The sequence below is a fragment of the Rhinichthys klamathensis genome, unplaced genomic scaffold (assembly GCF_029890125.1).
Source record: "Rhinichthys klamathensis goyatoka isolate OS25496 unplaced genomic scaffold, OSU_Roscu_1.1 h1tg000474l_1, whole genome shotgun sequence".
Taxonomy (NCBI): domain Eukaryota; kingdom Metazoa; phylum Chordata; class Actinopteri; order Cypriniformes; family Leuciscidae; genus Rhinichthys; species Rhinichthys klamathensis.
In genome coordinates this window covers 305,650-318,789 of record NW_026606962.1, presented here as the reverse complement: position 1 = coordinate 318,789, position 13,140 = coordinate 305,650, and the positions used below count along the sequence as shown (strand labels likewise).

The window sequence follows — 13,140 nt, the reverse complement described above, 5'->3', positions numbered from 1 at the left end:
TTGAGATTGTTTTGCAATCATTAGCGTGATGATTGTAGCTGAGAGCTGTCTAAAATACAACAAAACAAGCATCATCCTTCTTCATTTTTGACACGATATGGGACATCTGATTACAACAACACTTGCTTACATCAGATAATAGTTCATAAACTATTGCTTCAACTGATCTCTAACTTCAGTTAACACCGAAATGAACGATTAACTGCACTTACCTCTGCTCAGCCATGAACTGGTCGAAAGCTGATGACGTAACATGCAGGTAGGCCCGCCCTCATGTGATACTGATTGGTCGATTGATAAGCTTAAATCTGATTGGCTGAAGAGTAGGCTACGACTGCTCTGTTTTACGAGTAAGCGCTGCCAGGAAAGTCTCAAAAATACACACACACACATCCAAGGCGATTCGTACGTGAATGACGATTTGCACATTCAAATTCAAGGACACACTCGTACATTTTAAAGATTCAAAGGTTTTTGTGCACAGTTGTATATCTACGAATTGTGTTTTGCATTTGTGAAATGTATTTTATGAATATATAATTTTATTTTGTGCATGTGAATTGCTTTTTGTGAATATGTTTTTTTTTCACGCACGTGAATTTTTTTTGTGTGTACGTGAATTAGGTTTCACGCATGTGAAATTGTCTACGCATGTGTGAATCGTATTTTTTGCGTGAATTATTAATGAGTCTGATCTGGCTCCATACTAAATCAGCATATTATAATTATTTCTGAAGGTGACTCTGATGACTACAGTAATGGCTGCTGAAAATTCAGCTTTGCATTCACAAGAATAAATTACATTTTGAAATATATTTTAAAAAGTACCAACCTCAAACTTTTGAACTGTAGTGTAGATTTATTAGATTTACATTATGCCCATCTTTGATGTTGATGTCAGATAAAGTTCATCTTTTGGAACAAAAAAGAATGTGTATGAATTGAATTTTGATTTCAATTTAGACTGTTCTGTCTATGTTGTATATTAGGGCTGTCAATGTTATGGATACAAATATTATAAAAAATAGTTTATTATTTAAATAATAATAATAATATTATAAAAATATGACGCAATTCATCCAAACAACAAAAGAAACTCCTATCTAAGTAAAAAACTACAAAGAAATCCCATCCCAATTCTGTCTGAATCAGTACAGATCTTTTGTTAATAATTGTAACTCAAACGTTGTTTATAAAACATTTTTATAAACAGCTTTGTTATTTGCATTCATTTCAACTAGTCAGCAATCCTAGGTTTTTACTATTTTCCTAAGTTTAAATTGCATTTTCCTCATGGAAACTCATAGCCTTGCACCGGGAACTGGAACCAGGCCTAGGGTCATGACTGTGTCCTTAACTGAAGGCTTTCTTGGGTGGACTGGGTGGTCTGTCAATCAGACTGGGAACCACAAATAAGGATTTGAGTGCATGGCGAGCTCCTCGCAGAACCTAACGCTGTCCCAACACAAACAGCAGGAGGAATGTGACGTTCCTCTGGTACAATGAGAGCACCCAGGCCCAGCAATATGCAGAAAGCAGATATGAAGTACCTCAAACTGCAGGCATTATGAGTAAATAATAGTTATATATAAAAATATCTCATAAAAAATAATTAAAGAAATATTCCAATAAACTCTGTTTTTTCCAGTTCCCGTGAAACTGCCAAAAACAATAATTCTTTTTCACAATCCACACCAGAGGCAAACAAACATAAATTATTTCAACAAATCCAAATCTCCAAAATGCTATTTTGTTTGTCTCCAAAACAATGTGGCTTGGAAAGTGCAAAATAACTAAGAGTGACTAGAGTCAAGACTGAAAGCATCACTGAAAGAGCATTCATTTGATCAGACTGGAGTGTAACTCTAGGAGATGAAAATGGCTCTCTGGTGTATATATATGTACAGCTTGATATGCTTGATACTGTACTCATCTGACAGTTAACAGCTTTTTGCCCCATAGGGCCAACAAACAACTCTCACACACGTGCATATGGGAGGACACTGTTGTCACAACAAAAAAACAGCTGTCAGGTTTTGTCAACACTGGCCACCACCAGCCTGGGATGAAGCTCTTCGCTATGGGGGGGGGGGGGGGGGGGGGGGGGTTGTCTTTTGTCTTTTGTATGGATTGTCTTTTGTATGTTTTAATATCAGGTAAAAAATGAAGAACCTCTCAGATCTTCAAGTATACTGTATAGTGCCATGCTTTGATGTCAATGTAATGCTTCTTTCAGAACAAAGAATGTTTCTTTTTGTTTATCAAAGTGTTTTCTATATACTAGGGCTATCAATATACTGCATAAAAATATTAAATTCATTTAATTTTTTATTTTAATTAAAAAATAATAATGTAACTCAATTAAATCAATAGGTTTACCTGGAATCAAGAAGATTTGGGCTGTCAAGACAGGGGTGCAATGGCACTGACAGAACACACACACACACACACATCTTTTCCTCTTTGGGGATCTACAGTACATGCACAACGGCTAAAGTGAATTTTGCACAAATGTTTTGTGCTGCTGTTATACATTCACTGGGAGCAGTGATGTTGGCTAGATCTCTGACTAGACCCCAGAAAAAAGGCAGTGAAGGCGTTTCACAGTCTTGCTGGAAGAGGTCAAATCTTATCAAATGAAGAATTTGGTCGTTCCAACCTTCCACGTTTTCAGAAGACAAATACGAGTTAGTTTTGTTTGGCCTGTGGCGTATGAGATTATCAGCTTGAGGAATGCCTGGTGTTCTTCAGAACTGAGATCCGCAGTAAGAGAGCTGTTAGAATGTTAGTGTGGGAGTTCTAGCATGGACACTCAACTCACAGGGCACAGAAATTAAACTTGAACTCCCAAAAATGCTATTTTAGACTATTATGTACAAATTGTGCATTTCAGTATCTGCTCCTCTCTATATATAATGTACACTACTGTGCAACAGTTTTGGGTTAGTAGAATGTTACAAAAGATTTATTTCAAATGCTTTTCTTTTGTTCTTTCTATTAAATTGATCAAAGAATTCTGAAAAAAAGTATCATGGTTTCCAAAAAAATATTAAGCAGCACAACTGTTTTTAACATTTCTAAAAAAAATATGTATCTTGAGCATTAAATCAGCATATTAGAATGATTTCTGAAGGATCATGTGACACTGCTGAAAATTCAACTTTGCCATTACAGGGATAGATTAGGCCTACATTTTAAAATACAGTCAACATTTGAAGTGGATCAAAACCTTTCATCAAAGTTATACAGGAATATTGAACAATACCCGTTATTGTCTTGGGACAACTTTGATGAACTTTTTTGATCCACTTCAAATGTTGACTACTGTATATTCAAATAGAAAATATTGAACATGAGAGACTTGCTATTTAACAATCAGCTACAAATGTGGCCAACATTGCAGCGTATTGTGGCCCACTTTGATGGAAAAGGACAGTCTAATGGACATGTAAAATGATCAATCACAGTTCAGTTTGTTTACATGCCAATTTAGTATTAGTAAATCTGAAAAAGGAAATACAACAATAATGCACAGCCATAAAAAAATGGAAAACGAATTCAAATAATAAATGTTAAAGTTGTACAGGCATCACTGAAGGAAATAATGGCAAATGTGAGCCTAATTGAATTTCTGTTCTTCCAAAAGTAAGCATCAATTATCAACACAAAAATGTGTTACGGAGCACAAAATGAAGCTTCTGCCATGACCGTCCCAGTTCCCTGACCTGATGAGTGGAGTGAACTGAAGTGAAGAAGCACCAACATGGATCTGGGAATCTGAAGGATCTGGAGAGATTCTGTATGGAGGAATGGTCTCTGATCTCTTGCCAGGTGTGGTGATATTTCACGTAGTGAAACTACGCAAAGCTTCTAGGTTGTACGTCACGCATCACACACATGACCAGCGTCGGCCAATAGTGAGCCTACGTGTGACATACAACCCAGAAGCTTTGCGCAATATCACTACGTTAAATATCACGGCCGTACAGAGAAGGAAACGATTAGTTGAATAAAGTCGTTATTTTTGTTTGTTTTTTGCGCACAAAAAGTATTCTCGTCGCTTGATAAACTTAAGGTTGAGCCACTGTAGTCACTCGGACTATTTTAACGATGACTTTCATAACTTTTGGGCCGGCCAGTTTCGATCCCTTAAGAAGCCTATGGAGGAGTGATCCAGCTCTCAGATTTAATAAAAAATATCTTAATTTGTGTTCCGAAGATGAACGAAAGTCTTACGGGGTTGAAACAACATGAGGGTGAGTAATTACTGACAGAATTTTCATTTTTGGGTGAACTTACCCTTTAAGCTGGACTATGACGCTATTTTCTTCTGGAAACAAACTTTTCTGGATTATTTTCCTGTTATCTCTGTAAAGCTGCTTTGAAACAATCTGTATTGTAAAAAGCGCTATATAAATAAAGGTGACTTGACTGTGGCTGTCAAATGCGGCTTTGCCGAGCATAACAGCTCTGGCTGAGCTGTGATATAAACAAAGTGCTATTGGCGGTTTTTAAAAAGGGAAGGAGCTGGTCGATATGTCCCATCCTGTCTTCCTGTTTCAGTGGAAATTACAACAACCCATTGAAAAACGCTGAGTGTTTCAAGGCACTTCAGTGGGCCTTTAAATAAATACACATCCACCTACCTCCCCAGATTCTTATTTCCTCTGAGAGAGCAGGATCTAAATTTTTACCATACACTGCAGACAAACCAATCAAATAGGCAAGAACTAGCGAATAACCAGTTCCTCCAGAGCCTGGAGATCAGTTTGACAAGGCAGACCTATAGTTCATTAAGAAACTTCAGCAGGCGTTTTTGTAGTCAAGTACTTTTCTATGTTGGCTTTCAGTCTCAAAACATGCTTTTCATTTCACACAGTAATGAAGTCTCTGGCCTCTATAGACCTTATGCACCAGAGAAACAAGGGCACCGCCATCTTTAGAATATTGTCTTTGAACTTCCGTTTTTGCGGTTGCTCTGTATATCTCTATGGCATTTCTGTCCAGGAGTAATTAACTTTTGAAGTGGATTTACTTAATGCAAAGTTAACGAAAGTTATCATGAGGATTGTAGTGTTTAAAGCAGATGTCTTAACAAATGTCAGTAGACCGGGAAGATTTTAAAATGAGCCGTTCATTCATAAATAGGCAAGATCGCTGTGAAAATACAGACCGGAAGACAAAAGACAACAAGCGCAGCGCTGAAAAGGGGCGGGGCTACTTAAGGTCTATAGCTTGAACATTTGTTGCCATTGAAAAATGACAATCTATCCTCTCAAGACTGTTTAACAGGACTAGATAATCTTCCAGCTCTCCAAGGCCGCTGTATAGACAAGTTTGAATGGTCAATTAAAGGGAAATATTTTGTGTAAACAGGAGGAGTTTACCACAATCTCCTGCCAAATTGGAGTAGGGAGTCAAGGTCCAGAGGGGATTATGTCACACTGTTACTCCTCTGTCACTGATCTAGACCAAGTAAGGTGAAGGAACTTCTAAAGAACAAGCCTGAGAGTGACTGCAAAAATCTCTGTGACATTTAGGGTAAAAAGTCCTCTAATGCCGGGGACACATTTAACGACTAGCTGAAACATTCTAAGACTGAACTGAACACACTTACAGACTGTTTCCAATGACTACGGCAGATTTTAAACACCAACTGTGAACAAACTGTGAACAACTTGAAAGCAACTGTCTCTGACTCGGCACGTTTGGGCATGATCAGTCGTAAGTATCAAATTACATTGTTACATAATTACATAATTAGTGACTTAGAGTCACTAAGTGTGTCCCCGACTTAAGGTATTAGTTTTTTTCTCAAATGAACTATTTGGTTTTAACACACCACACTGTAAAAAGTGATCAGTTGACTTAACTTAAAAAAAGTGAGGAACCCAATAGCCTTAAAATTATTAAGTAAATAAACTAAGTATAATAGAAAAAATATATACTTTTTTTTTAAGTTAAGTCGACTGATCAACTTTAATTTGTCCACTGCCCTAAAACCTAAATCTATTTATTTTAAAAATGTATTTCTGGGCTTTTGACTTTAATTTACAAGATTGTGGAGAGATATTTCAACATATCTGATCCTTCAGAAATACACAATCTAATCCAACTCCGACTGCCATTATCCGACAGCACACCAAATGGATCACACACGCGAATAAGAAATAGCTCTAATGAGTCATCTCTCATGTGCCTGATGACATATGGGAAAATTAGCATAGTTATGCATTTCATTAGCCACTAACACAAGTGCAAATACACCACTATTGCATAATTTCAAAGGGGGTACATGCAAAATTGCCACAACAAAAGCAGAATCTTTCAAGTCCAATTAAAGAGGCTTTGTGCATGATGCTGAGACTGCTTTTTATTCTTCCAAGCTTGCTGCAGCAACAGAGATTTTGACCTTTGATTCAACAGAGTTACAATCTCCAGTCTGCTAATTTGCTGTGAGCACAATACTATTTGCTAAATATTAGTATTGTACTTTATCAGCAGGTTAAAAAAATAAATGCCCATTAACACTTAACTTATCAATGCGCTGCCGCTAATGGTAAAATTCAATTACTGGCACAACATGTTGTACATTCATCCAAGTGAAACAGAGAGTGATGTCATTAGACCATATAGAGAGCAGAAAAAACACTTTTATTTTGTTTAAATTTGTTTCTATTAAGGCTAAATCTACCTATTCATGTTGTTTAATGATTATTTACAGGCATCTGAGGAGATGCTAAAGCAGAGAGAAGACAGACCCCCTGTCTGATTATGCATACTTCTCTGCTATGCAAAAGTTTGTGGTCGCTAAGATTTTTTTTTTTTTTTTTTTTTTTGCTTTTGAAAGAAGTCTCTTATGCTCACCAAGACTTCATTTATTTGGTCAAAAATACAGTTAAAGTCAGTAATATTGTGAAATATTATTATTACTACCCAAAACTTTTGAAATGGTAGAATATAGAAAAAGCAGTATGTCAAATAAGCAGTATGTCAAATAAGTAGTATGTCCGAATATGCATTAATCAAAAAACATTAGGCTAACCAAACAATATCAGTTGAGCTAATTGGCAGATTTAAAATAAATATAAATGGCAGAAAATTTAGGTAAGCTCTTTTCAATTGTAAATGCTATAGGAAGCAAGAAAGTTGTTCCTAATTTTTAAATTGTACTAGACATTGCCACAGTTGTTGTTAGTATGTCATAGATCAAAGATCAAAGACCACACGGGTCAAAAGTCAGACAGCATGATGGATGTAATATGTCTAAGAATGTAGTCACACAACACAAATGCATTCCTAAAAATGTTCTTCATCAAGTTGAGAAGTTCAGCACATACTCTACCCTGAATGTGTGCCAATTCCGACGCAGATAGAAATTACTTGCTAATGTGCAGGGGAAGCAAACAGGAAAAATGATTCAGAAAACCTTAAGGAATATATGCTGACTAATTGTTATAATTCATAAGTTGTTGCAATCAATCCAATCAGACAGAGAGCTGTCAACCCAGATTCCATGCACACCTGTCTTCATACCAAAATGCTGCGTTATCAGGGGAACCACTTCATGCAGACAGGCAAGATCAAAGACAAGGAATAGTGAGCGATGGAAGACCCCCAATGTATTTCCAGGCAAGGCAATTACTCTTTAGCCCAGTTTGCTTGGGCACTGCTGGGTAGGGAAGCCCCTCTGGGTTATGCCAAGCCACACAGACTACTTATGTTGCAAGGGTTTGCTATTAAGAGAAGACGGCTGCCTCCATCAGTCAGCCCCTTGTCAGCAAGGGCAACTAATATAAGACCACTTTCTGATGTTTTACTACACACCACCCGGTTAAAATGATTCAATCAGCAGAATGGAATGACAAAGTCCTTGTGTTAACTATAGCGAATGAGGCTTTCTATTGATTCGTCATCCATATCATGAAAAACCATTACAACGACAAAACAGTACTGTTGCTTTGAGAAACTGTTTTTGGCTAATGGCCTCCCTGTTATTAAACTTAATACCAACATTAATTTTAATGAAAGTTTCGAGCAGCGGTAGCTCGTATAGCCAGGTCCGAACAGAATCTGCTGCCTTTTTTCACACTTTCTGCGCCGAAGTGATGGATCATATGTAGAAATAACACACATTTCAATTCTGTAAAATTCTGCTGGCACATACTGTACACTACTGTACAAAGGTTTGGTGTCTTGTATTTTCTGTTTTTTTAAGAAATTAATACTTTTATTCAGCAAGCGTGCATTAAATTGAACAAAAGCGACAGTAAAGACATTTATAATGTTACGTAAGATTTCTATTGCATAAAAAATCCATTCAAAAAATGCTCAAATTTAAGCAACCATTTGATAATAATAAGAAATGTTTCTTGGGTTCTTTCTTTCAAAAGACAGAAAGTTTTAATGATATATTAGTTAATCTGCAGTGGTGATACACAGAAGGACAGAAATGTCCAAATTTTTAGATCCATGTTCTACGCTGCTAGTTTTCTCTCAACACGGCTGGCAAGTCAACATGCTGAAGCAGTACCCTGTCTGAGGGCTGCAGCTCTTCCTCGAGGTCTGTCTTGTGTCAGGAGTACCTGACGTGATCAAACAGTGTCCTTTTCAAAGGCCTTTCCCCCTACCATTCATACTCCCACTGGAACACAGGCATGACACCCTGTTTATTGCCTTCTCTTTGCACTTTTTTTGCATCTGTAACCGCTCTAAAATCTTTATTTCCATTTACCGAGAGACTACTTTGTTTCCATATACCTTCCAATGTGAACAACAGCAGCTTGCATTTCGATTACGACAATAATGGGAATGAAAGTGACTGGTCCACGTCTGTGGCCAGTGGGTCAATGGTGTTCTCCATCAAACAGGAGCATTAATCTTAAATATAAACACAATAACAGCTCAAGAAGAACTTTTTTTTTGTCTCTCTCTCAAAACAAAACATGTCCCTTGATCCAAGTAAAAAGAAATAAATAAATCTTATCAGGACTGTTGCAAACATAAAGCCGAAGTGATAACCTGCGAAAAGCTTGGTCAATCCCGAACTAAGTGTTGCATAACTCTAGTAGTACTCTAAGCAGACCTACACAATCAAACGGTGCTAGAAAATTGGTACTTGATGTCAATATTGATAGATGCAAGTAAATGTATACTACATTGCTTCAAAAGACAAATGAAACCAAAAACTGACATCTCCTAATTTCCCGTCCGAATTCCGGTGTAAGGAAATCAGATTAAATCCAACCTGACATCTTAAGCCAAAGTAGAAAAATCTCTAATGTTAGTTGGCTGGCTCTTGTATAGATCACATTCTGTCTTGCCGGGTCAGTGGCAAACTAGAGCACCTTTCTGAGTGCACAGAGAACAAGAGGCCCTTTGTTGCTCTTTTTGTCACAGTCGAGTCCAGGAGATCATTACAGGTGGGAATTTTGAAATATTTTGTTACAAAATAAAAACCCACTGCCCCCGTGTGTGGTACAAATCACTCAATAACTCAGCATCAAGTCAATCTAAACCATCTACTGTAAATAGAATTCTAAAAGTTTTCTAAACCATGAAATGGAACACAGTTAGGAAATGTGAATAAGGAACTCAATGAACCAGATGAATTCTCAGTCATATAAAGTAGGCTTGAATCTAACTATAGCATGACGTATACCGACACAGATGATTATGGCAGTGTTCACCTACTGTGCAATTTCCTTTTTCATTCTTAAAGAAAGTATGTGATTTCTGAGGGGATAAAGGAAACTGAATGTGGCTTTAATGATGTAAGTGTTCATGATGGCAGCATAATGTGTTCTTTGTGTTGGTGAAACCGCATGTATTAATGCATACGGAAAGAATACAGGTAGGTTTGTTTAATGAAAGTAGAAAAATTCCCTCGTTATATTATCTGAGTGTCAAATATGATTATCAGAGAGTGTTTTGTTGATGTTGATGCTGAGGTGAGGTTTTGAGGTGGAGCGGAGCTTTAACCTTGGTAAAATGTGCTCAGCTGCAGTTCTGTAATCTGCTCATCACAAAGAGATAAAAGAGCTTGCTTTGATGCGCTGTAAAAACATTTGCTGGGTGAGCAGACAACTGTGAAGTTATTGATATGGCCAATGAAAATCCTTCCCATTTAAAGAACCTATTAAACAGAAAGTCGTCTTCATAAAAGACTAGTGCATAATAGTCTCACGTGTGGCATACAGTATAGTGCTATAATAAATGCTAGACTATACACTGCATGTTGGTGTGGGTGCCTTGCCACAAAATTCAGAATTCTAGCATTTGATAATCCAACACACAAACAACAAGGCAAGTTCTTATAATTTCAGAATGTCAGATTCAGCCAGTCTCTAATCAATTAATAAAAGCAATTGAAACAAACTGAAAATCATATGAATCATTAAAAATGTTCTAAAAAATTAATAGCACACACCTTAACTCCAAACACTTATTTGTCTAGAGATATATGCTCTATTGGAAATAACGGTGAAAGTATCATATGAGCAAATAACGTCTATCATTTTGTTTGTTATAATTTTAATAATTTAGATATTTTTATATTATCTTTTTACAGCTTGTTATTTTCATTAAATGTTATACCATTTAAAAAAAAATCTTACAGTAACAAATTATCAAGCACAAATCCATTTTAGAATAGAATTTGGAATAGAATAGCATTTAAGAATTTCATCTTAAAAACTACAGCAAACCACTTTAACTAACTTATCGTATTATGGAACAGCACGCGTGACGTATAATGACCACTTCACTTAAATATAAGTTATAACATATTTCAACTGAGATCAAGTTCAAGCTCTAAATGACGACTTCATAATTAATAATGAAATGAATCGATCATGTGTTCACATGGGACATATGCTTCTACTGTACATCTGACCCTCAAGCATACTGGCACAATGACTATTACTTAATAATATGACATTTAGTAGATTATTCATTACAAAGGATTTGAGTACATGACGGAAACAGCAGTTCAGCATATGGTTTGCTTAAAGGCACAGTGGTGATAAGGCAAGATTGTGTTGTGATTGATTGTTCATTGACTTCAAACAGTCCCACGTCTTCTTTCACAGTCTTTTAAAACCAACAGTCTCAAAGAATTTTCTTTATTAACTTTGTTCTCATGACAAAACCTCTCACCGCAATCAACACTGTTTACAGCATTTCTTTTTTTATGCACACGCACACAATCAAAGAGTTTGACTTAAACCCTCAAAAGCTATATGCAATATCCATAATCTATAATTATGCAAATCGTTGGCTACAAAACAAATGCTTAAGAAATATGTTCTAAAACTTGTTAAAAAACGAATTACTGATAACATCTAAGTAGCAACTCATGTAAAAGCTACTTCATTCCTCTCCTGATTTTTTTATGAAGCATGCAGCCCAGTCCAAGTGTGCTGATTCTGTGATGTTTCTGACTAATGTGGGACAATGCGTCGTTGCAGATGTAACAACTTAACCTCTATGACCTCAGCTGTCCTCTCAGCACAAATAAAACAACAACATCCTGTCTTGAAGCACAGCGCAGTGCTCCAGTCTCACCATCCGACAGCTCAGCTTCCTCCTTAAAAACGCTCCTAACAACATGCCAACAGACGCAACAATCTGAGCAAAAAAAGTATGTTACAGTGCCTGCATTTCCCTTTAAATTGGGGTCATATAGAGAGCATCTCTTTCAGGGAGCTTACAGAAAATCTCTGAAAAGCCATAATCATAAATTTCCCAGTAACATTAATAGCAAATGCACACCATAACGCAAACCTCACTGGTGCATTTAAATGACAAACAACCTAGTCAATCAAAGGCCACACTGTACCTAGTAGAGACATTTTAAAAACCCTGAATTACTCTAATAGAACAAGTCATTAGGTTATGTTTAACTGTTCTATTTGAAAAGAGAATGGAATATGAACTGTAATACAGCAGATTACAGTTCTCTGCATCCCTACATTTCTTTCATAAAACTTTCAGACATACCGTACAAATGCTAAGCATTTCAAACACAATTAGGATTCACTCTCTGAAAGAAAATGAGACATTTCAAATAAAAATGTATAGGCTACATGTCATATGCAGTATAGGCTATATACAACTTAACATGTGAACTTCAGTTGTGAACATTCATGATGTCATCAACAAAAAGAGTGAGATTTTTTGACTTACACAAAGGCATGGTAAATGAATGCCCAGGCTCGCGGTCGCTCCAGGACATTGTAGAGGTAGTTCTGGAGCTTCCTGTAGCGCGCGTTTCTCCGGCCGCTTTGCGCGCTGTAGATGAGCGGTTTCCCCAGCAGGCTCAGCCGGGCGCCCTGCTTTCTCCTCTGGTTCTCCGAGCCTACTGCACCTGTTGTGCCCGGCGTCGACAGCAAACTGTCGACTGTCCTGGTCGCGTTGTTCATCGTCCCACGGCCGGCTTCAACATCTTTCATGCCATAGGGCTGCGAGGTCTTCATCCAGAGACCAGTACCGCCCTCATCGCCACTGTGGTTGCGGGGCATCGCATCATTAGCGCAGGCTGGAAACGCGCGTCTGGCACCAGCGGTGCGCGCATATAAAGAGTCTGAAGACGAGCGTTACAGTCTCCTGTGTAAAAACATAAGAATATTTTATTGTTCTTCTCTTTAAGATTATATATAACAGGATCGCATACTGACAAGAGCAGGCATCCAGCTCATTTGCAGATAAGCTATGAAAGATTTGGTAAAGTTATGAACCTTGATGACTCAAGCAATCTGCGCTCGCCGCCGTGAGACTGGAGTTTTGAAGGAGCGTCACCATCTCAGTGGAGGAGATGTGGCGAGGGGAGGGCATCACTCGACATTAAACGCAACACTCTCGCGCGCGCTCTCTCTCTCTCACTCTCTTTCTCTTCATCTGTAAACCATAGGCTACTCTATTCAGTTCAAATGTGCTGACAAGATCTAATGTAGCACTTAGACACCCCAATATAGACAAATTATCGGCTTTATGAAGCTTCAGTGTGCGAACAGTGTGGTCGTCTTTTTAAGAGAATTTCAATATGATTTTTTTTAACTGCAAACTAATATAGGCTACTAAAATACAAAGGTTTCCATGATATACTTTAACTACAACTACAGTAAAAGTGCAGAAAGGTGA

At 37.4% G+C, this 13,140-nt stretch overlaps 1 protein-coding gene across 9 annotated transcripts in view; it reads right to left on the bottom strand.

The window, feature by feature from the left end:
- kcnq5a (potassium voltage-gated channel, KQT-like subfamily, member 5a) overlaps positions 1 to 12,862 on the bottom strand; it is a 145,605-nt gene extending 132,743 nt beyond the window's left edge. For 4 of the 9 annotated variants that reach the window (XM_056236993.1, XM_056236997.1, XM_056236999.1 and 1 more), the window contains exons 1-2: positions 12,738 to 12,862; positions 12,187 to 12,606 (exon numbers count right to left, since the gene is read on the bottom strand). In XM_056236993.1, coding sequence (XP_056092968.1) covers positions 12,187 to 12,521 — 335 coding nt within the window. In that variant the 5' untranslated portion in view covers positions 12,522 to 12,606; positions 12,738 to 12,862. Of the gene's footprint in view, positions 1 to 12,186 lie in introns of all 9 variants that reach the window. The other 5 variants (XM_056236995.1, XM_056236998.1, XM_056237000.1 and 2 more) reach the window with 2 other exon arrangements.
- Between the last annotated feature and the right edge of the window lie 278 nt (positions 12,863 to 13,140).